Genomic DNA, 22053 nt, shown 5'->3' on the forward strand with positions numbered 1-22053 from the left:
GACATCAACCAATGACAAAAAAAAAGTGAGAAAAAAATAACGATCCACAAATATTGGATAATAACTTAGTAAGAAAGATAAAGCGTTCCCTACTGGAAACTTATAACAGGGTTGACCAGAAACCTCTCCAGCTGTTTATATACTCAACGGGTTAAAAGAGCGAGAGAGAGAGAGAGAGAGAGAGAGAGAGAGAGAGAGAGAGAGCAAGAGAGAGCGAGAGAGAGAGAGAGAGAGAGAGAGAGAGAGAGAGAGAGAGAGAGAGAGAGAGCAAGAGAGAGCGAGAGAGAGAGAGAGATAGAGAGAGAGAGAGAGAGAGAGAGAGAGAGAGAGAGAGAGAGAGAGAGAGAGAGAGAGAGAGAGAGAGAGAGAGAGAGAGAGAGAGAGAGAGAGAGAGAGAGAGAGAGGGAGAGAGAGAGAGAGAGAGAGAGAGGAGAGAGACAACCCATGTGAATGATTGAGTCCCAAATGGCACCCTATCCACTATATAGTGCACTACTTTTGATCAGGGCACATTGGGAATAGGGTGCCATTTGGGACACAGCCAATGATATGCCAAGGCTTTGAGGTGTTCGTTTGTATCAAGAATCAATCAGTCTAGACTGACAACCCACCCACACATTAGCATGTACAAGACTTTAGAATGTCTTATAGTGAGGATTATAATATGTTTAGTATGTCTAGACAGAGACCTGGGGACCAGATAGTCAGTCACACACCCCATCCATCCCAAGACCCACATAGTTTAACACCAACCCTCTGCTACTGTAGATCGCAAGAACACAGAGCATCTTTCCCCCATTCGATCCCCAAAACGAATGAAATAAAAAACGGAAAATCAACGTTGGGTTAGAGAGAATAATTCCTGATATGATTGTTTGTTGTCTTGTAAGTAAAAAAAACAAAAAACATCATAAAAGATTGTTATAACGATCGTTACAAGAGATTGAAGACTGCGTCGTTGTAAAAGGGAAAGCAGCGTTCGTCTGTGTCCAGCGTCCGTGTGTCTGTGACTCTCTGTATCTGTCTGTAACTGTGTCTGTGACTCTGTCTTTGGTCTGTCCGCATATCCGAAGCCTGAGGGGTTTGAGACAGAAAGATCTGCCGCTTACTGTGTGTGTGTGTGTGTGTGTGTGTGTGTGTGTGTGTGTGTGTGTGTGTGTGTGTGTGTGTGTGTGTGTGTGTGTGTGTGTGTGTGTGCGCGTGCGCGTGCACACTTTGATTGCATGAGTGCTTGGCATTCTATTTTTGAAGGTCTTCAAGCAGTGGTTGTTTATGTATAAATAAACAGCTTGTTTCTGATCTGTTAAAACAAAACAATTCACACAACATACTTTACACCTTCAGGAGAGGGAGGCAGGCCTCAAGGTGAGCCTGGGCAGCGGGTAGCAGAGCTATCCCAGGCTGGGGTGAGTGTGTTGGGCATAGGGAGGCTGATGACGGTGTGTACTGGGTCTCCTTGTGCTAATCCAGAGGCAAGTATTGGTGTATTTATCTTTCTATTTTTAAGTGAGATTCTTCCCCACTTTTTTCCTCGCTCTCCTTTTCCCACCTGACTAATCAGCAGTCCCCGTCTGTCGTCATGACAACCAGCATCTCACTTTTGCCCATCTCCTCGAGAGCTGTCGCCAGGGACACCAGGTCCGCGTCACCTTGGTGACAGGCCTCCCATAGGTCCAACAGAACAGCTGTGGGGCTGGGCTTTGTTGCAAAGTAGTTTAGATACCTGAGAGATGGAGGTGGAGAGGGAGGGAGGGGAGGGGAGGAGAGAGGTGGAGGGAAAGAGAGAGACAGAGAAGAAGGGGGAGAGAGAGAGGGAGAGAGAAGTTAACAACAGCACATATGGACAGAATAACAAACAGGATACACAGTAAAAATAATTTAAGTATGAAAAAAAAAACAGTATGGAAAAAGTATGAAAAAGTATAAAAAATGTATGCACTCACTAACTGTAAGTCGCTCTGGATAAGAGCGTCTGCTAAATGACTAAAATGTAAAATGTAAATGATCTACTTAACATGCAGATACACAGGTCATTATAAACACAGCATGCACGTACAAACACTCTCTCTCTCTCTCTCTCTCTCTCTCTCTCACTCATTCACTCACCTGTCGAAGTCCAGGCTGTGAGCCAGCAGTCTCCAGTCACAGCCGCGGGCGCTGGGGGCGTCCAGACTGGCACAGATCTTCTGTCGTATGGAGGGGGGCAGATGGAAGGCATAGGGCCCCACCTGGGAGGAGGGCAGGCAGGTACCCCCGGAGGGGAGCGGGGAGCAGGGCGGGAGGGTCTGGAAGTAGAGATAGAATGGGTGGATGGAGAGAGATAACGGGACAAAGCTGACTCAGGGCTTTGACATGTACGAAGCCCAGGGCTATCCTTAACCCTGGGTTAATACTAGCCCAAGGCTAGCTTCTGTTAACCCTAGGCTAACTGAAACCAACCGTCACTTTTCTGGAGTAGAATATTCAAATGAGGTCGGAACTCAGTGAATGACTAGTTCCAAAAAGTCACCAAGACTAAGCCCTGGGATAAGGCTGGTGTTCTCCCACTTTGTAATGGTGCAGTCTGAATGTCTCTGTGTAACGGTTAAACCCTTCCCTCTTGTGTTACAGTGAAGCCCTTCCCCCTGTTACCTCCTGTATGTCTCTGTGTAACGGTTAAACCCTTCCCTCCTGTGTTACAGTGAAGCCCTTCCCCCTGTTACCTCCTGTATGTCTCTGTGTAACGGTTAAACCCTTCCCTCCTGTGTTACAGTGAAGCCCTTCCCCTGTTACCTCCTGTATGTCTCTGTGTAACGGTTAAACCCTTCCCTCCTGTGTTACAGTGAAGCCCTTCCCCCTGTTACCTCCTGTATGTCTCTGTGTAACGGTTAAACCCTTCCCCCCTGTGTTACAGTGAAGCCCTTCCCCCTGTTACCTCCTGTATGTCTCTGTGTAACGGTTAAACCCTTCCCTCCCTGTGTTACAGTGAAGCCCTTCCTCCCTGTTACCTCCTGTATGTCTCTGTGTAACAGTTAAACCCCTTCCCCCTGTGTTACAGTGAAGCCCTTCCTCCTGTTACCTCCTGTATGTCTCTGTGTAACGGTTAAACCCTTCCCCCCTGTGTTACAGTGAAGCCCTTCCTCCTGTTACCTCCTGTATGTCTCTGTGTAACGGTTAAACCCTTCCCCCCTGTGTTACAGTGAAGCCCTTCCTCCTGTTACCTCCTGTATGTCTCTGTGTAACGGTTAAACCCTTCCCCCCTGTGTTACAGTGAAGCCCTTCCCCCCTGTTACCTCCTGTATGTCTGTGTGCAGCTGGAAGATCTGTCCCTCTCCTTCCACCTGCCTGACACAGATCTTACAGGTGAGCTGAGACACGGCCAGGCTGCCTCTCTCTAGGCTGAAGGTACAGTGGAGGGGTCTCTGACTACCACTCCAGATATGGTCGAACGGAATCTCCTGGGGAAGAAATGTATTGATTCATTTATCTATTGATTGACTAAGTAGATAGTCTCCAGGCTGAAGGTACAGTGGAGGGTCTCTGGCTACCAGAGGAATCTCTTGGGGAAGATATTGTATTAGATTAGATTAGATTAGTGTGTGTGTGTGAGTGTATGAGAGTGGCTGCGTGTGGCTGACCTGGTACTTGGCCAGTAGTTTGCTCCTCCAGTGTGAGTGAGGGATGTCATGGATGGACAGACGCAGGTTGTGGTAGCTGTCTTTAAACAACAGGGGTATAGGGTCCTCCAGCAACACCCCTCCTAGACTCCTCTCCAACTCCAACACCTCCTACAGAGAGAGACGGAGAGAGAGAGAGAGAGAGAGAGAGAGAGAGAGAGAGAGAGAGAGAGTCCAAAGGGGGAGGGGTGTGACTCTTCATAAACAACAACTGGTGCGCTGCTTCCAGTGTGAAGGAAATCTCAAGCTCACCTGATATATAATACCTAATGGTAAGCTGCAGAGTTTTCCCCGCATTCCCAGCATAAAAGGCGCTAGTAGATTCAGGCGCAGCTGGGAACTTTATTGACCGTTCATTTGCAAGTAGATTAGGGATCCCTATTGTACCTGTTGATGTGCCCTTCCCTGTACATGCCTTATATAGTCGTCCTTTAGGGTCAGGCCTGATTAGGGAGGTCACAGCTCCACTAGTTATGAAAACGCAGGAGGGTCATGAAGAGAGAATTAGTCTCTTCCTGATCGATTCTCCTGCGTTTCCTGTGGTGTTGGGGCTTCCCTGGTTGGCCCATCATGACCCCACTATTTCGTGGTAACAGAGGGCTCTGTAGGGATGGTCACGTCAGTGCTCGGGGAGGTGTGTAGGTGTTTCCACAGGTGCAACTACGGTGGAGAGTCCAAACCAGGTCTCCACGATGCACCTTCCCCCCGAATATGCCGATTTGGCTCTCGCCTTCTGTAAAAAGAAGGCGACTCAACTAGCACCCCATCCACAGGGGGATTGTGCGATAAATCTCCAGGTAGGCGCAGCACTTCCCAGGAGTCACGTGTATCCTCTGTCTCAGGAGGAGACGGCGGCTATGGAAACATATGTCTCTCCGAATCTCTGGGACAGGGATACATTCGGCCTTCCACTTCACCTGCCTCCTCGAGTTTGTTTTTTGTGAAGAAGGATGGAGGTTTACGCCCGTGCATTGACTATCGAGGTTTTGCTTCTATATGCCATATCTTTCTAACTGTGCTCTTTCACAAAAGCTCCCAACCCACAACCTATATACTTATTATGGACACAGTATGCTTACATTATTAGTTATCTTGTTGTTATTTGTTGTTAGTTGTTATTAGTCCCATCCTTCAACTCTATTCAACACCACCCATCTATCTCTTAACACCATCCATATTGGATTTCTATTTGCCATATATTTTTTAACTGTACTGTGATGTTTTACAAAAGTGCTGAACCTTTCTATTCTCCTTGTTTCTACAGATTGTGAATTGAAAATATTTTTTTTTGCTAAAAGTATTATTATATTATTGATCGATTGACTATGACTTTTCAGATCACCCAGTAATGCTATCTGCAAGGTTAGCTCCAGGTAAATATTGCAATCCTTTAGCCATTCCTGGACCTGTGTCCAAAAACAAGCTACAAATGGACAGTACCAAAACAAATGATCTAATGACTCTGTCTCTTTGCAGCAAAATCTGCAGAGCTGGGAAGATTGTATCCCCCATATAAATAACATTATATTGGTAGCAAGAATTTTATATAATAATTTGAATTGAAAGATTCAAAGTTTTGAATCCGGTGTCGTTTTGCGTTTCAGTTCATAAACATTATGCCATGGGATCGGTACATCAAAGATCTCTTCCCAACTATTTTGCAATCTATATGGGACGGCTGTCAATCCTTTGGTCCTTAAATGAAACTGGTATACTTTTTTTATTTATCACAGTTTTCCTTAACCAATTATGTTCTTTAATGCAAGGCCGACAGACAAGTTCCTTACTTTCTCCCCCTTCCACTTTCCTCTTCCATTTTTGCGGTATGGCTGCAATTATTTGGTTGTAATTTTGGGTAGAGCAGACATTCCCATATGTTTTTGTTAGCTGCATGTGCGACATAACTCCACCAGTCCTACCGATGATATCATTTACGAAGATTATACCTTTTTTAAACATTTTGTCAAAAAAAAAAGTTTTTTTGTCAATTAGTATATTTGAGTTGAACCACAATATTTGTTGCATTATTTGTTCTGTCGTTTCTGGAGGATTAAATTGAAATTGCAACCAACTTTCTATGGCTTTTTTTAGAAATAGTGATATTTGGGAGATGATTTCCTTTTCAAATAATTGAAAGTGAGAGGTTGTAATCTGAATAAAGGGAAAAAGGTCATTCTTGAACATTGGGTGAGACAATCTTACTAATTTGCTAGAGAACCAGTTCGGATTTAAGTATAACTTTTGTATGACTGAAGCTTTTAGTGATAGGTCTAATGCTGTCCTCCGAATTCATATTCATTATATAAATAGGCCCGTTTAATTTTGTCTGGCTTGCCGTTCATATAATTTAAAAAACTGTTCGCTAGGCGTAGGCAAGACCATAAGCAAATAGGTAAACTGGGATAATACTAAAGAGTTAATCAGGGTGATTTGTTCACAAATAGACAGGTATTTACCTTTCCATGGTAGCAAGATCTTTTCTATTTTTGCTAACATTCTATTAAAATGTATTGGAGTGAGATCATTTATTTAATTTGGGATATGTATTCCGAGTATATCCACATCACCATCAGACCATTTTATTGGTAAACTACATGGTAATGTAAAAATTGTATTTTTTAGTGATCCAATACGTAATATCGTACATTTGTCATAATTTGGTTGTAATCCAGAGTGGTTAGAAAATGTACAGTGGGGAAAAAAAGTATTTAGTCAGCCACCAATTGTGCAAGTTCTCCCACTTAAAAAGATGAGAGAGGCCTGTAATTTTCATCATAGGTACACGTCAACTATGACAGACAAATTGAGAAAAAAAATCCAGAATATCACATTGTAGGATTTTTAATGAATTTATTTGCAAATTATGGTGGAAAATAAGTATTTGGTCACCTACAAACAAGCAAGATTTCTGGCTCTCACAGACCTGTAACTTCTTCTTTAAGAGGCTCCTCTGTCCTCCACTCGTTACCTGTATTAATGGCACCTGTTTGAACTTGTTATCAGTATAAAAGACACCTGTCCACAACCTCAAACAGTCACACTCCAAACTCCACTATGGCCAAGACCAAAGAGCTGTCAAAGGACACCAGAAACAAAATTGTAGACCTGCACCAGGCTGGGAAGACTGAATCTGCAATAGGTAAGCAGCTTGGTTTGAAGAAATCAACTGTGGGAGCAATTATTAGGAAATGGAAGACATACAAGACCACTGATAATCTCCCTCGATCTGGGGCTCCACGCAAGATCTCACCCTGTGGGGTCAAAATGATCACAAGAACGGTGAGCAAAAATCCCAGAACCACACGGTGGGACCTAGTGAATGACCTGCAGAGAGCTGGGACCAAAGTAACAAAGCCTCCCATCAGTAACACACTACGCCGCCAGGGACTCAAATCCTGCAGTGCCAGACGTGTCCCCCTGCTTAAGCCACTACATGTCCAGGCCCGTCTGAAGTTTGCTAGAGTGCATTTGGATGATCCAGAAGAGGATTCGGAGAATGTCATATGGTCAGATGAAACTAAAATATAACTTTTTGGTAAAAACTCAACTCGTCGTGTTTGGAGGACAAAGAATGCTGAGTTGCATCCAAAGAACACCATACCTACTGTGAAGCATGGGGGTGGAAACATCATGCTTTGGGGCTGTTTTTCTGCAAACGGACCAGGACGACTGATCCGTGTAAAGGAAAGAATGAATGGGGCCATGTATCGTGAGATTTTGAGTGAAAACCTCCTTCCATCAGCAAGGGCATTGAAGATGAAACGTGGCTGGGTCTTTCAGCATGACAATGATCCCAAACACACCGCCCGGGCAATGAAGGAGTGGCTTCGTAAGAAGCATTTCAAGGTCCTGGAGTGGCCTAGCCAGTCCCCAGATCTCAACCCCATAGGAAATCGTTGGAGGGAGTTGAATGTCCGTGTTGCCCAGCGACAGCCCCAAAACATCACTGCTCTAGAGGAGATCTGCATGGAGGAATGGGCCAAAATACCAGCAACAAGACTTACAGAAAATGTTTGACCTGTGTCATTGCCAACAAAGGGTATATAACAAAGTATTCAGAAACTTTTGTTATTGACCAAATACTTATTTTCCACCATAATTTGCAAATAAATTCATTAAAAATCCTACAATGTTATTTTCTGGAAATAAATTCTCATTTTGACTGTCATAGTTGACGTGTACCTATGATGAAGATTACAGGCCTCTCTCATCTTTTTAAGTGGGAGAACTTGCACAATTGGTGGCTGACTAAATACTTTTTTTCCCCCACTGTATCTAGATTCTCTATGAGGCTGTGGAGGGATTCTAGTTGTGGATTTAAAAGAAAACATGAATCATCAGCGTACAATGACACCTTTGTTTTTAAACCCTGGATTTCTAATCCCCTGATATTATTGTTGGATCTGATTTTAATAGCAAACATTTCGATGGCAATAATAAATAGATATGCCGATAGTGGACAACCTTGTTTCACTCCTCTTGACAGTTTAAAACTTTCTGAGAAATAGCCATTATTTACTATTTTACACCTAGGGTTACTATACATGATTTTGACCCATTTTATAAGAGATTCTCCAAAATTGAAATGCTCCAGGCATTTATATATAAACCCCAGTCGTACATTATCAACTGCCTTTTCGAAGTCTGCTATGAATAGCAGGCCTGGTTTCCCATATTTTCCATAGTGTTCTATTGTTTCCAATACTTGCCTTATATTATCTCCAATGTATCTTCCATGTAAAAAACCTGTCTGATTAGAATGAATAATATCCGACCATACCTTTTTAATTCTATGCAATTAAAATTTTGCTAGAAATTTTGCATCACAACACTAGCGTGTTTGCTCTTTGTTTTGTGTCTGAGACTTATGTGAGCTGGTGTGTCTTCCCTGCGTGGAAATTAGTGTTGTTTATTTTTCTAGTAAAGTACGTCGTTTACTCAGTTCTGTGTCCTGCACCTGACTCCGTCTTACCGCTGCACATTGACACTGTACCCTGCCTTCATGTACATATCTACCTCAAATACCTTATTATTATATATCCTGATGCCTAGTCACTTTACCCTGCCTTCATGTACATATCTAACTCAAATACCTTATTATTATCTATCCTGATGCCTAGTCACTTTACCCTGCCTTCATGTACATATCTAACTCAAATACCTTATTATTATCTATCCTGATGACTGGTCACTTTACCCTGCCTTCATGTACATATCTAACTCAAATACCTTATTATTATCTATCCTGATGCCTAGTCACTTTACCCTGCCTTCATGTACATATCTACCTCAAATACCTCATACCTCTGCATATTGATCTGGTACTGGTACTCCCTGTATATAGCTCCACATTGATCTGGTACTGGTACTCCCTGTATATAGCTCCACATTGATCTGGTACTGGTACTCCCTGTATATAGCTCCACATTGATCTGGTACTGGTACTCCCTGTATATAGCTCCACATTGATCTGGTACTGGTACTCCCTGTATATAGCTCCACATTGATCTGGTACTGGTACTCCCTGTATATAGCTCCACATTGATCTGGTACTGGTACTCCCTGTATATAGCTCCACATTGATCTGGTACTGGTACTCCCTGTATATAGCTCCACATTGATCTGGTACTGGTACTCCCTGTATATAGCTCCACATTGATCTGGTACTGGTACTCCTGTATATAGCTCCACATTGATCTGGTACTGGTACTCCCTGTATATAGCTCCAGATTGATCTGGTACTGGTACTCCCTGTATATAGCTCCACATTGATCTGGTACAGGTACTCCCTGTATATAGCTCCACATTGATCTGGTACTGGTACTCCTGTATATAGCTCCACATTGATCTGGTACTGGTACTCCCTGTATATAGCTCCACATTGATCTGGTACTGGTACTCCCTGTATATAGCTCCACATTGATCTGGTACTGGTACTCCCTGTATATAGCTCCACATTGATCTGGTACTGGTACTCCCTGTATATAGCTCCACATTGATCTGGTACTGGTACTCCCTGTATATAGCTCCACATTGATCTGGTACTGGTACTCCTGTATATAGCTCCACATTGATCTGGTACTGGTACTCCCTGTATATAGCTCCACATTGATCTGGTACTGGTACTCCCTGTATATAGCTCCACATTGATCTGGTACTGGTACTCCCTGTATATAGCTCCACAGTGATCTGGTACTGGTACTCCTGTATATAGCTCCACATTGATCTGGTACTGGTACTCCCTGTATATAGCTCCACATTGATCTGGTACTGGTACTCCCTGTATATAGCTCCACATTGATCTGGTACTGGTACTCCTGTATATAGCTCCACATTGATCTGGTACTGGTACTCCTGTATATAGCTCCACATTGATCTGGTACTGGTACTCCTGTATATAGCTCCACATTGATCTGGTACTGGTACTCCCTGTATATAGCTCCACATTGATCTGGTACTGGTACTCCCTGTATATAGCTCCACATTGATCTGGTACTGGTACTCCCTGTATATAGCTCCACATTGATCTGGTACTGGTACTCCCTGTATATAGCTCCACATTGATCTGGTACTGGTACTCCCTGTATATAGCTCCACATTGATCTGGTACTGGTACTCCCTGTATATAGCTCCACATTGATCTGGTACTGGTACTCCCTGTATATAGCTCCACATTGATCTGGTACTGGTACTCCCTGTATATAGCTCCACATTGATCTGGTACTGGTACTTCCTGTATATAGCTCCACATTGATCTGGTACTGGTACTCCCTGTATATAGCTCCACATTGATCTGGTACTGGTACTCCCTGTATATAGCTCCACATTGATCTGGTACTGGTACTCCCTGTATATAGCTCCACATTGATCTGGTACTGGTACTCCTGTATATAGCTGCACATTGATCTGGTACTGGTACTCCCTGTATATAGCTCCACATTGATCTGGTACTGGTACTCCCTGTATATAGCTGCACATTGATCTGGTACTGGTACTCCCTGTATATAGCTCCACATTGATCTGGTACTGGTACTCCCTGTATATAGCTCCACATTGATCTGGTACTGGTACTCCTGTATATAGCTCCACATTGATCTGGTACTGGTACTCCCTGTATATAGCTCCACATTGATCTGGTACTGGTACTCCCTGTATATAGCTCCACATTGATCTGGTACTGGTACTCCTGTATATAGCTCCACATTGATCTGGTACTGGTACTCCCTGTATATAGCTCCACATTGATCTGGTACTGGTACTCCCTGTATATAGCTCCACATTGATCTGGTACTGGTACTCCCCTGTATATAGCTCCACATTGATCTGGTACTGGTACTCCCTGTATATAGCTCCACATTGATCTGGTACTGGTACTCCCTGTATATAGCTCCACATTGATCTGGTACTGGTACTCCCTGTATATAGCTCCACATTGATCTGGTACTGGTACTCCCTGTATATAGCTCCACATTGATCTGGTACTGGTACTCCTGTATATAGCTCCACATTGATCTGGTACTGGTACTCCCTGTATATAGCTCCACATTGATCTGGTACTGGTACTCCCTGTATATAGCTCCACATTGATCTGGTACTGGTACTCCTGCATATAGCTCCACATTGATCTGGTACTGGTACTCCCTGTATATAGCTCCACATTGATCTGGTACTGGTACTCCCTGTATATAGCTCCACAGTGATCTGGTACTGGTACTCCCTGTATATAGCTCCACAGTGATCTGGTACTGGTACTCCCTGTATATAGCTCCACATTGATCTGGTACTGGTACTCCCTGTATATAGCTCCACATTGATCTGGTACTGGTACTCCCTGTATATAGCTCCACATTGATCTGGTACTGGTACTCCCTGTATATAGCTCCACATTGATCTGGTACTGGTACTCCCTGTATATAGCTCCACATTGATCTGGTACTGGTACTCCCCTGTATATAGCTCCACATTGATCTGGTACTGGTACTCCTGTATATAGCTCCACATTGATCTGGTACTGGTACTCCCTGCATATAGCTCCACAGTGATCTGGTACTGGTACTCCCTGTATATAGCTCCACATTGATCTGGTACTGGTACTCCTGTATATAGCTCCACATTGATCTGGTACTGGTACTCCCTGTATATAGCTCCACATTGATCTGGTACTGGTACTCCCTGTATATAGCTCCACATTGATCTGGTACTGGTACTCCCTGTATATAGCTCCACATTGATCTGGTACTGGTACTCCCTGTATATAGCTCCACATTGATCTGGTACTGGTACTCCCTGTATATAGCTCCACATTGATCTGGTACTGGTACTCCCTGTATATAGCTCCACATTGATCTGGTACTGGTACTCCCCTGTATATAGCTCCACATTGATCTGGTACTGGTACTCCCTGTATATAGCTCCACATTGATCTGGTACTGGTACTCCCTGTATATAGCTCCACATTGATCTGGTACTGGTACTCCTGTATATAGCTCCACATTGATCTGGTACTGGTACTCCCTGTATATAGCTCCACATTGATCTGGTACTGGTACTCCCTGTATATAGCTCCACATTGATCTGGTACTGGTACTCCTGTATATAGCTCCACATTGATCTGGTACTGGTACTCCTGTATATAGCTCCACATTGATCTGGTACTGGTACTCCCTGTATATAGCTCCACATTGATCTGGTACTGGTACTCCTGTATATAGCTCCACATTGATCTGGTACTGGTACTCCCTGTATATAGCTCCACATTGATCTGGTACTGGTACTCCTGTATATAGCTCCACATTGATCTGGTACTGGTACTCCCTGTATATAGCTCCACATTGATCTGGTACTGGTACTCCTGTATATAGCTCCACATTGATCTGGTACTGGTACTCCCTGTATATAGCTCCACATTGATCTGGTACTGGTACTCCCTGTATATAGCTCCACATTGATCTGGTACTGGTACTCCCTGTATATAGCTCCACATTGATCTGGTACTGGTACTCCCTGCATATAGCTCCACATTGATCTGGTACTGGTACTCCCTGCATATAGCTCCACATTGATCTGGTACTGGTACTCCCTGTATATAGCTCCACATTGATCTGGTACTGGTACTCCTGTATATAGCTCCACATTGATCTGGTACTGGTACTCCCTGTATATAGCTCCACATTGATCTGGTACTGGTACTCCCTGTATATAGCTCCACATTGATCTGGCACTGGTACTCCCTGTATATAGCTCCACATTGATCTGGTACTGGTACTCCCTGTATATAGCTCCACATTGATCTGGTACTGGTACTCCCTGTATATAGCCCCACATTGATCTGGTACTGGTACTCCCTGTATATAGCTCCACATTGATCTGGTACTGGTACTCCCTGTATATAGCTCCACATTGATCTGGTACTGGTACTCCTGTATATAGCTCCACATTGATCTGGTACTGGTACTTCCTGTATATAGCTCCACATTGATCTGGTACTGGTACTCCCTGTATATAGCTCCACAGATCTGGTACTGGTACTCCCTGTATATAGCTCCACATTGATCTGGTACTGGTACTCCCTGTATATAGCTCCACATTGATCTGGTACTGGTACTCCCTGCATATAGCTCCACATTGATCTGGTACTGGTACTCCCTTGTATATAGCTCCACATTGATCTGGTACTGGTACTCCCTGTATATAGCTCCACATTGATCTGGTACTGGTACTCCCTGTATATAGCTCCACATTGATCTGGTACTGGTACTCCTGTATATAGCTCCACATTGATCTGGTACTGGTACTCCCTGTATATAGCTCCACATTGATCTGGTACTGGTACTCCCTGTATATAGCTCCACATTGATCTGGTACTGGTACCTGTATATAGCTCCACATTGATCTGGTACTGGTACTCCCTGTATATAGCTCCACATTGATCTGGTACTGGTACTCCTGTATATAGCTCCACATTGATCTGGTACAGGTACTCCCTGTATATAGCTCCACATTGATCTGGTACTGGTACTCCCTGTATATAGCTCCACATTGATCTGGTATTGGTAATTCTGTATATAGCTCCACATTGATCTGGTACTGGTACTCCTGTATATAGCTCCACATTGATCTGGTACTGGTACTCCTGCATATAGCTCCACATTGATCTGGTACTGGTACTCCCTGTATATAGCTCCACATTGATCTGGTACTGGTATCCCTGCATATAGCTCCACAGTGATCTGGTACTGGTACTCCTGTATATAGCTCCACATTGATCTGGTACAGGTACTCCCTGTATATAGCTCCACATTGATCTGGTACTGGTACTCCTGTATATAGCTCCACAGTGATCTGGTACTGGTACTCCCTGTATATAGCTCCACAGTGATCTGGTACTGGTACTCCCTGTATATAGCTCCACATTGATCTGGTACTGGTACTCCCTGTATATAGCTCCACATTGATCTGGTACTGGTACTCTCTGTATATAGCTCCACATTGATCTGGTACTGGTACTCCCTGTATATAGCTCCACATTGATCTGGTACTGGTACCTGTATATAGCTCCACAGTGATCTGGTACTGGACTCCCGTATATAGCTCCACATTGATCTGGTACTGGTACTCCCTGCATATAGCTCCACATTGATCTGGTACTGGTACTCCCTGTATATAGCTCCACATTGATCTGGTACTGGTACTCCCTGTATATAGCTCCACATTGATCTGGTACTGGTACTCCCTGTATATAGTCCACATTGATCTGGTACTGGTACTTCCTGTATATAGCTCCACAGTGATCTGGTATGGTACTCCTGTATATAGCTCCACAGTGATCTGGTACTGGTACTCCTGTATATAGCTCCACATTGATCTGGTACTGGTACTCCCTGTATATAGCTCCACATTGATCTGGTACTGGTACTCCCTGTATATAGCTCCACATTGATCTGGTACTGGTACTCCCTGTATATAGCTCCACATTGATCTGGTACTGGTACTCCCGTATATAGCTCCACATTGATCTGGTACTGGTACTCCCTGTATATAGCTCCACATTGATCTGGTACTGGTACTCCTGTATATAGCTCCACATTGATCTGGTACTGGTACTCCCTGTATATAGCTCCACATTGATCTGGTACTGGTACTCCTGTATATAGCTCCACATTGATCTGGTACTGGTACTCCCTGCATATAGCTCCACAGTGATCTGGTACTGGTACTCCTGTATATAGCTCCACATTGATCTGGTACTGGTACTCCCTGTATATAGCTCCACATTGATCTGGTACTGGTACTCCCTGTATATAGCTCCACATTGATCTGGTACTGGTACTCCCCTGTATATAGCTCCACAGTGATCTGGTACTGGTACTCCCTGTATATAGCTCCACAGTGATCTGGTACTGGTACTCCCCCTGTATATAGCTCCACATTGATCTGGTACTGGTACTCCTGTATATAGCTCCACATTGATCTGGTACTGGTACTCCCCTGTATATAGCTCCACATTGATCTGGTACTATTGGTACTCCCTGTATATAGCTCCACATTGATCTGGTACTGGTACTCCTGTATATAGCTCCACATTGATCTGGTACTGGTACTCCCCTGTATATAGCTCCACAGTGATCTGGTACTGGTACTTCCTGTATATAGCTCCACATTGATCTGGTACTGGTACTCCCTGTATATAGCTCCACATTGATCTGGTACTGGTACTCCCTGTATATAGCTCCACAGTGATCTGGTACTGGTACTCCCTGTAATAGCTCCACATTGATCTGGTACTGGTACTCCCTGTATATAGCTCCACAGTGATCTGGTACTGGTACTCCTGTATATAGCTCCACAGTGATCTGGTACTGGTACTTCCTGTATATAGCTCCACATTGATCTGGTACTGGTACTCTCTGTATATAGCTCCACATTGATCTGGTACTGGTACTCCCTGTATATAGCTCCACATTGATCTGGTACTGGTACTCCCTGTATATAGCTCCACATTGATCTGGTACTGGTACTCCCTGTATATAGCTCCACATTGATCTGGTACTGGTACTCCCTGTATATAGCTCCACATTGATCTGGTACTGGTACTCCCTGTATATAGCTCCACATTGATCTGGTACTGGTACTCCCTGTATATAGCTCCACATTGATCTGGTACTGGTACTCCCTGTATATAGCTCCACATTGATCTGGTACTGGTACTCCCTGTATATAGCTCCACATTGATCTGGTACTGGTACTCCCTGTATATAGCTCCACATTGATCTGGTACTGGTACTCCCTGTATATAGCTCCACATTGATCTGGTACTGGTACTCCCTGTATATAGCTCCACATTGATCTGGTACTGGTACTCCCTGTATATAGCTCCACATTGATCTGGTACTGGTACTCCCTGTATATAGCTCCACATTGATCTGGTACTGGTACTCCCTGTATATAGCTCCACATTGATCTGGTACTGGTACTCCTGTATATAGCTCCACATTGATCTGGTACAGGTACTCCCTGTATATAGCTCCACATTGATCTGGTACTGGTACTCCCCTGTATATAGCTCCACAGTGATCTGGCACTGGTACTCCCTGTATATAGCTCCACATTGATCTGGTACTGGTACTCCCCTGTATATAGCTCCACATTGATCTGGTACTGGTACTCCCTGTATATAGCTCCATATTGATCTGGTACTGGTACTTCCTGTATATAGCTCCACATTGATCTGGTACTGGTACTCCCTGTATATAGCTCCACATTGATCTGGTACTGGTACTCCTGTATATAGCTCCACATTGATCTGGTACAGGTACTCCCTGTATATAGCTCCACATTGATCTGGTACTGGTACTCCCTGTGTATAGCTCCACAGTGATCTGGTACTGGTACTCCCTGTATATAGCTCCACAGTGATCTGGTACTGGTACTCCTGTATATAGCTCCACATTGATCTGGTACTGGTACTCCCTGTATATAGCTCCACATTGATCTGGTACTGGTACTCCCTGTATATAGCTCCACATTGATCTGGTACTGGTACTCCCTGTATATAGCTCCACATTGATCTGGTACTGGTACTCCCTGTATATAGCTCCACATTGATCTGGTACTGGTACTCCCTGTATATAGCTCCACATTGATCTGGTACTGGTACTCCCTGTATATAGCTCCACAGTGATCTGGTACTGGTACTCCCTGTATATAGCTCCACAGTGATCTGGTACTGGTACTCCCTGTATATAGCTCCACATTGATCTGGTACTGGTACTCCCTGTATATAGCTCCACATTGATCTGGTACTGGTACTCCCTGTATATAGCTCCACATTGATCTGGTACTGGTACTCCCTGTATATAGCTCCACATTGATCTGGTACTGGTACTCCCTGTATATAGCTCCACATTGATCTGGTACTGGTACTCCCTGTATATAGCTCCACATTGATCTGGTACTGGTACTCCCTGTATATAGCTCCACATTGATCTGGTACTGGTACTCCTGTATATAGCTCCACATTGATCTGGTACTGGTACTCCCTGTATATAGCTCCACATTGATCTGGTACTGGTACTCCCCTGTATATAGCTCCACAGTGATCTGGTACTGGTACTCCTGTATATAGCTCCACATTGATCTGGTACTGGTACTCCTGCATATAGCTCCACATTGATCTGGTACTGGTACTCCTGCATATAGCTCCACATTGATCTGGTACTGGTACTCCCTGTATATAGCTCCACAGTGATCTGGTACTGGTACTCCCTGTATATAGCTCCACAGTGATCTGGTACTGGTACTCCTGTATATAGCTCCACATTGATCTGGTACTGGTACTCCTGTATATAGCTCCACATTGATCTGGTACTGGTACTCCCTGTATATAGCTCCCACATTGATCTGGTACTGGTACTCCCTGTATATAGCTCCACATTGATCTGGTACTGGTACTCCTGTATATAGCTCCACATTGATCTGGTACTGGTACTCCCCTGTATATAGCTCCACAGTGATCTGGTACTGGTACTTCCTGTATATAGCTCCACATTGATCTGGTACTGGTACTCCCTGTATATAGCTCCACATTGATCTGGTACTGGTACTCCCTGTATATAGCTCCACAGTGATCTTGGTACTGGTACTCCCTGTATATAGCTCCACATTGATCTGGTACTGGTACTCCCTGTATATAGCTCCACAGTGATCTGGTACTGGTACTCCTGTATATAGCTCCACAGTGATCTGGTACTGGTACTTCCTGTATAGCTCCACATTGATCTGGTACTGGTACTCCCTGTATATAGCTCCACATTGATCTGGTACTGGTACTCCCTGTATATAGCTCCACATTGATCTGGTACTGGTACTCCCTGTATATAGCTCCACATTGATCTGGTACTGGTACTCCCTGTATATAGCTCCACATTGATCTGGTACTGGTACTCCTGTATATAGCTCCACATTGATCTGGTACTGGTACTCCCTGTATATAGCTCCACATTGACTCTGGTACTGGTACTCCCTGTATATAGCTCCACATTGATCTGGTACTGGTACTCCCTGTATATAGCTCCACATTGATCTGGTACTGGTACTCCCTGTATATAGCTCCACATTGATCTGGTACTGGTACTCCCTGTATATAGCTCACATTGATCTGGTACTGGTACTCCCTGTATATAGCTCCACATTGATCTGGTACTGGTACTCCCTGTATATAGCTCCACATTGATCTGGTACTGGTACTCCCTGTATATAGCTCCACATTGATCTGGTACTGGTACTCCTGTATATAGCTCCACATTGATCTGGTACTGGTACTCCCTGTATATAGCTCCACATTGATCTGGTACTGGTACTCCCTGCATATAGCTCCACATTGATCTGGTACAGGTACTCCCTGTATATAGCTCCACATTGATCTGGTACTGGTACTCCCTGTATATAGCTCCACAGTGATCTGGTACTGGTACTCCCCTGTATATAGCTCCACATTGATCTGGTACTGGTACTCCTGTACTATAGCTCCACATTGATCTGGTACTGGTACTCCCTGTATATAGCTCCATATTGATCTGGTACTGGTACTCCCTGTATATAGCTCCACATTGATCTGGTACTGGTACTCCCTGTATATAGCTCCACATTGATCTGGTACTGGTACTCCCTGTATATAGCTCCACATTGATCTGGTACAGGTACTCCCTGTATATAGCTCCACATTGATCTGGTACTGGTACTCCCTGTATATAGCTCCACAGTGATCTGGTACTGGTACTCCCTGTATATAGCTCCACAGTGATCTGGTACTGGTACTCCCTGTATATAGCTCCCACATTGATCTGGGTACTGGTACTCCCTGTATATAGCTCCACATTGATCTGGTACTGGTACTCCCTGTATATAGCTCCACATTGATCTGGTACTGGTACTCCCTGTATATAGCTCCACATTGATCTGGTACTGGTACTCCCCTGTATATAGCTCCACAGTGATCTGGTACTGGTACTCCCTGTATATAGCTCCCACATTGATCTGGTACTGGTACTCCCTGTATATAGCTCCACATTGATCTGGTACTGGTACTCCCTGTATATAGCTCCACATTGATCTGGTACTGGTACTCCCTGTATATAGCTCCACATTGATCTGGTACTGGTACTCCCTGTATATAGCTCCACATTGATCTGGTACTGGTACTCCTGTATATAGCTCCACAGTGATCTGGTACTGGTACTCCTGTATATAGCTCCACATTGATCTGGTCACTGGTACTCCCTGTATATAGCTCCACATTGATCTGGTACTGGTACTCCCCTGTATATAGCTCCACATTGATCTGGTACTGGTACTCCCTGTATATAGCTCCACATTGATCTGGTACTGGTACTCCCTGTATATAGCTCCACATTGATCTGGTACTGGTACTCCCTGTATATAGCTCCACATTGATCTGGTACTGGTACTCCCTGTATATAGCTCCACATTGATCTGGTACTGGTACTTCCCTGTATATAGCTCCACATTGATCTGGTACTGGTACTCCCTGTATATAGCTCCACATTGATCTGGTACTGGTACTCCCTGTATATAGCTCCACATTGATCTGGTACTGGTACTCCTGTATATAGCTCCACATTGATCTGGTACTGGTACTCCTGTATATAGCTCCACATTGATCTGGTACTGGTACCTCTGTATATAGCTCCACAGTGATCTGGTACTGGTACTCCCTGTATATAGCTCCACATTGATCTGGTACTGGTACTCCTGTATATAGCTCCACATTGATCTGGTACTGGTACTCCCTGTATATAGCTCCACATTGATCTGGTACTGGTACTCCTGTATATAGCTCCACATTGATCTGGTACTGGTACTCCTGTATATAGCCTCCACATTGATCTGGTACTGGTACTCCCTGTATATAGCTCCACATTGATCTGGTACTGGTACTCCCTGTATATAGCTCCACAGTGATCTGGTACTGGTACTTCCTGTATATAGCTCCACATTGATCTGGTACTGGTACTCCCTGTATATAGCTCCACATTGATCTGGTACTGGTACTCCCTGTATATAGCTCCACAGTGATCTGGTACTGGTACTCCCTGTATATAGCTCCACATTGATCTGGTACTGGTACTCCCTGTATATAGCTCCACAGTGATCTGGTACTGGTACTCCTGTATATAGCTCCACAGTGATCGGTACTGGTACTTCCGCATATAGCTCCACATTGATCTGGTACTGGTACTCCTGTATATAGCTCCACATTGATCTGGTACTGGTACTTCCTGTATATAGCTCCACATTGATCTGGTACTGGACTCCTGTATATAGCTCCACATTGATCTGGTACTGGTACTCCCTGTATATAGCTCCACATTGATCTGGTACTGGTACTCCCTGTATATAGCTCCACATTGATCTGGTACTGGTACTTCCTGTATATAGCTCCATTCTTGTGTATTTTATTCCTCTTGTTGTAATTATTGTATTTTTTTTTACTCTGCATTGTTGGGAAGGGTTCGTAAGCAGCCAGAGAAACAGCCAGACACCCTCCCTCGCTCCCTCGCTCCCTCCCTCCCTCCCTCGCTCCCTCCTCCCTCCCTCCCTCGGCCTCCCTCCCTCCCTCCTCGCTCGCTCCCTCCCTCCCCCCCCTCCCGGCTCGCCCCCCCCCCCTCCCTCCCTCCCTCCCTCCCTCCCCCTCCCCCCTCGCTCCCTCCCCCCTCCCCCCTCGCTCCCTCCTCCCTCCCTCCCTCCCTCCCTACATACCTTCAGGGCTTGTGGTGTGTCCTGTGTGCAGTAAATCCTCAGGATGTAGTCCAGGGAGAGACAGGGGGCTCTGGGGGGAACAGGGCCAGCTGTAGTCTCTCTTACAGGCTGGCTGGGGAGGGCAGGACGCCACCAGACCGTAGGTCCCCAACTGCTCCATCACCACGTGGCAGTTAGACTCCTCAAGCTGGAGGTAGCAGGGGGACGATAGACTCTCCTCTCCCACAGTCAGCACCTCCTAGTGGCAGGATAGAGGTAGTGCAGGGTAGAGGGGGGTTAAAATACTGACTGGAGACTGGACTCGTGGAGATAAACACAATATCTACATAATCTATACTGTCAGCTCCTACTATAGGCAGGAATTAAATTGAGTAAAAATATAGGACAGCATAGGACACACAGCCGGTAGAGGCAGCAGAGGTGACCTGTCTAGATCATATTCCAACGTTTCATCGTACATTTCTATATTTTTCCATCATACCTTACTTCTGATTCTGTAACCTCCACATTTTCTTTAATCTCTATTCTCCTCTAGTCTACTATGTACATGTTGCATTCTATCTCCTCTAGTCTACTATGTACATATTGCATTCTATCTCCTCTAGTCTACTATGTACATGTTGCATTCTATCTCCTCTAGTCTACTATGTACATGTTGCATTCTATTCTCCTCTAGTCTACTATGTACAGTGGGGAAAAAAAGTATTTAGTCAGCCACCAATTGTGCAAGTTCCCCACTTAAAAAGATGAGAGAGGCATGTAATTTTCATCATAGGTACACGTCAACTATGACAGACAAAATGAGATTTTTTTTCTCCAGAAAATCACATTGTAGGATTTTTTATGAATTTATTTGCATATTATGGTGGAAAATAAGTATTTGGTCAATAACAAAAAGTTTCTCAATACTTTGTTATATACCTTTGTTGGCAATGACACAGGTCAAACGTTTTCTGTAAGTCTTCACAAGGTTTTCACACACTGTTGCTGGTATTTTGGCCCATTCCTCCATGCAGATCTCTCTAGAGCAGTGATGTTTTGGGGCTGTCGCTGGGCAACACGGACTTTCAACTCCCCTCCAAAGATTTTCAGGGGTTGAGATCTGGAGACTGGCTAGGCC

General features: G+C 44.4%; 1 protein-coding gene across 1 annotated transcript; it reads right to left on the reverse strand.

The window, feature by feature from the left end:
* Positions 1–521: 521 nt before the first annotated feature.
* On the reverse strand, positions 522–21442 carry LOC121548059 (netrin receptor UNC5B-b-like). The gene is made up of 6 exons (XM_045212660.1): positions 21420–21442; positions 20934–21045; positions 3618–3767; positions 3273–3437; positions 2107–2285; positions 522–1723 (listed from the first exon to the last, which is right to left on the reverse strand). The coding sequence occupies exons 1-6, from the start codon at positions 21440–21442 to the stop codon at positions 1558–1560; spliced, it is 795 nt and encodes a 264-aa protein (XP_045068595.1). The 3' UTR covers positions 522–1557.
* Between the last annotated feature and the right edge of the window lie 611 nt (positions 21443–22053).

Source organism: Coregonus clupeaformis, unplaced genomic scaffold (assembly GCF_020615455.1).
Source record: "Coregonus clupeaformis isolate EN_2021a unplaced genomic scaffold, ASM2061545v1 scaf0038, whole genome shotgun sequence".
Lineage (NCBI taxonomy): Eukaryota > Metazoa > Chordata > Actinopteri > Salmoniformes > Salmonidae > Coregonus > Coregonus clupeaformis.

Bases quoted from the DNA above. Each gene is read 5' to 3' on its own strand.
- LOC121548059 (XM_045212660.1), bottom strand. From the start codon at position 21,442: ATGTGGAGGTTACAGAATCAGAA. The intron at 21,046-21,419 runs GTAAGGTATGAT...TGCCCTCCCCAG, and splicing joins TGGAGGTTACAGAATCAGAA to CCAGCCTGTAAGAGAGACTA. The intron at 2,286-3,272 runs GTAACAGGGGGG...CTCTACTTCCAG, and splicing joins TGCACACAGACATACAGGAG to ACCCTCCCGCCCTGCTCCCC.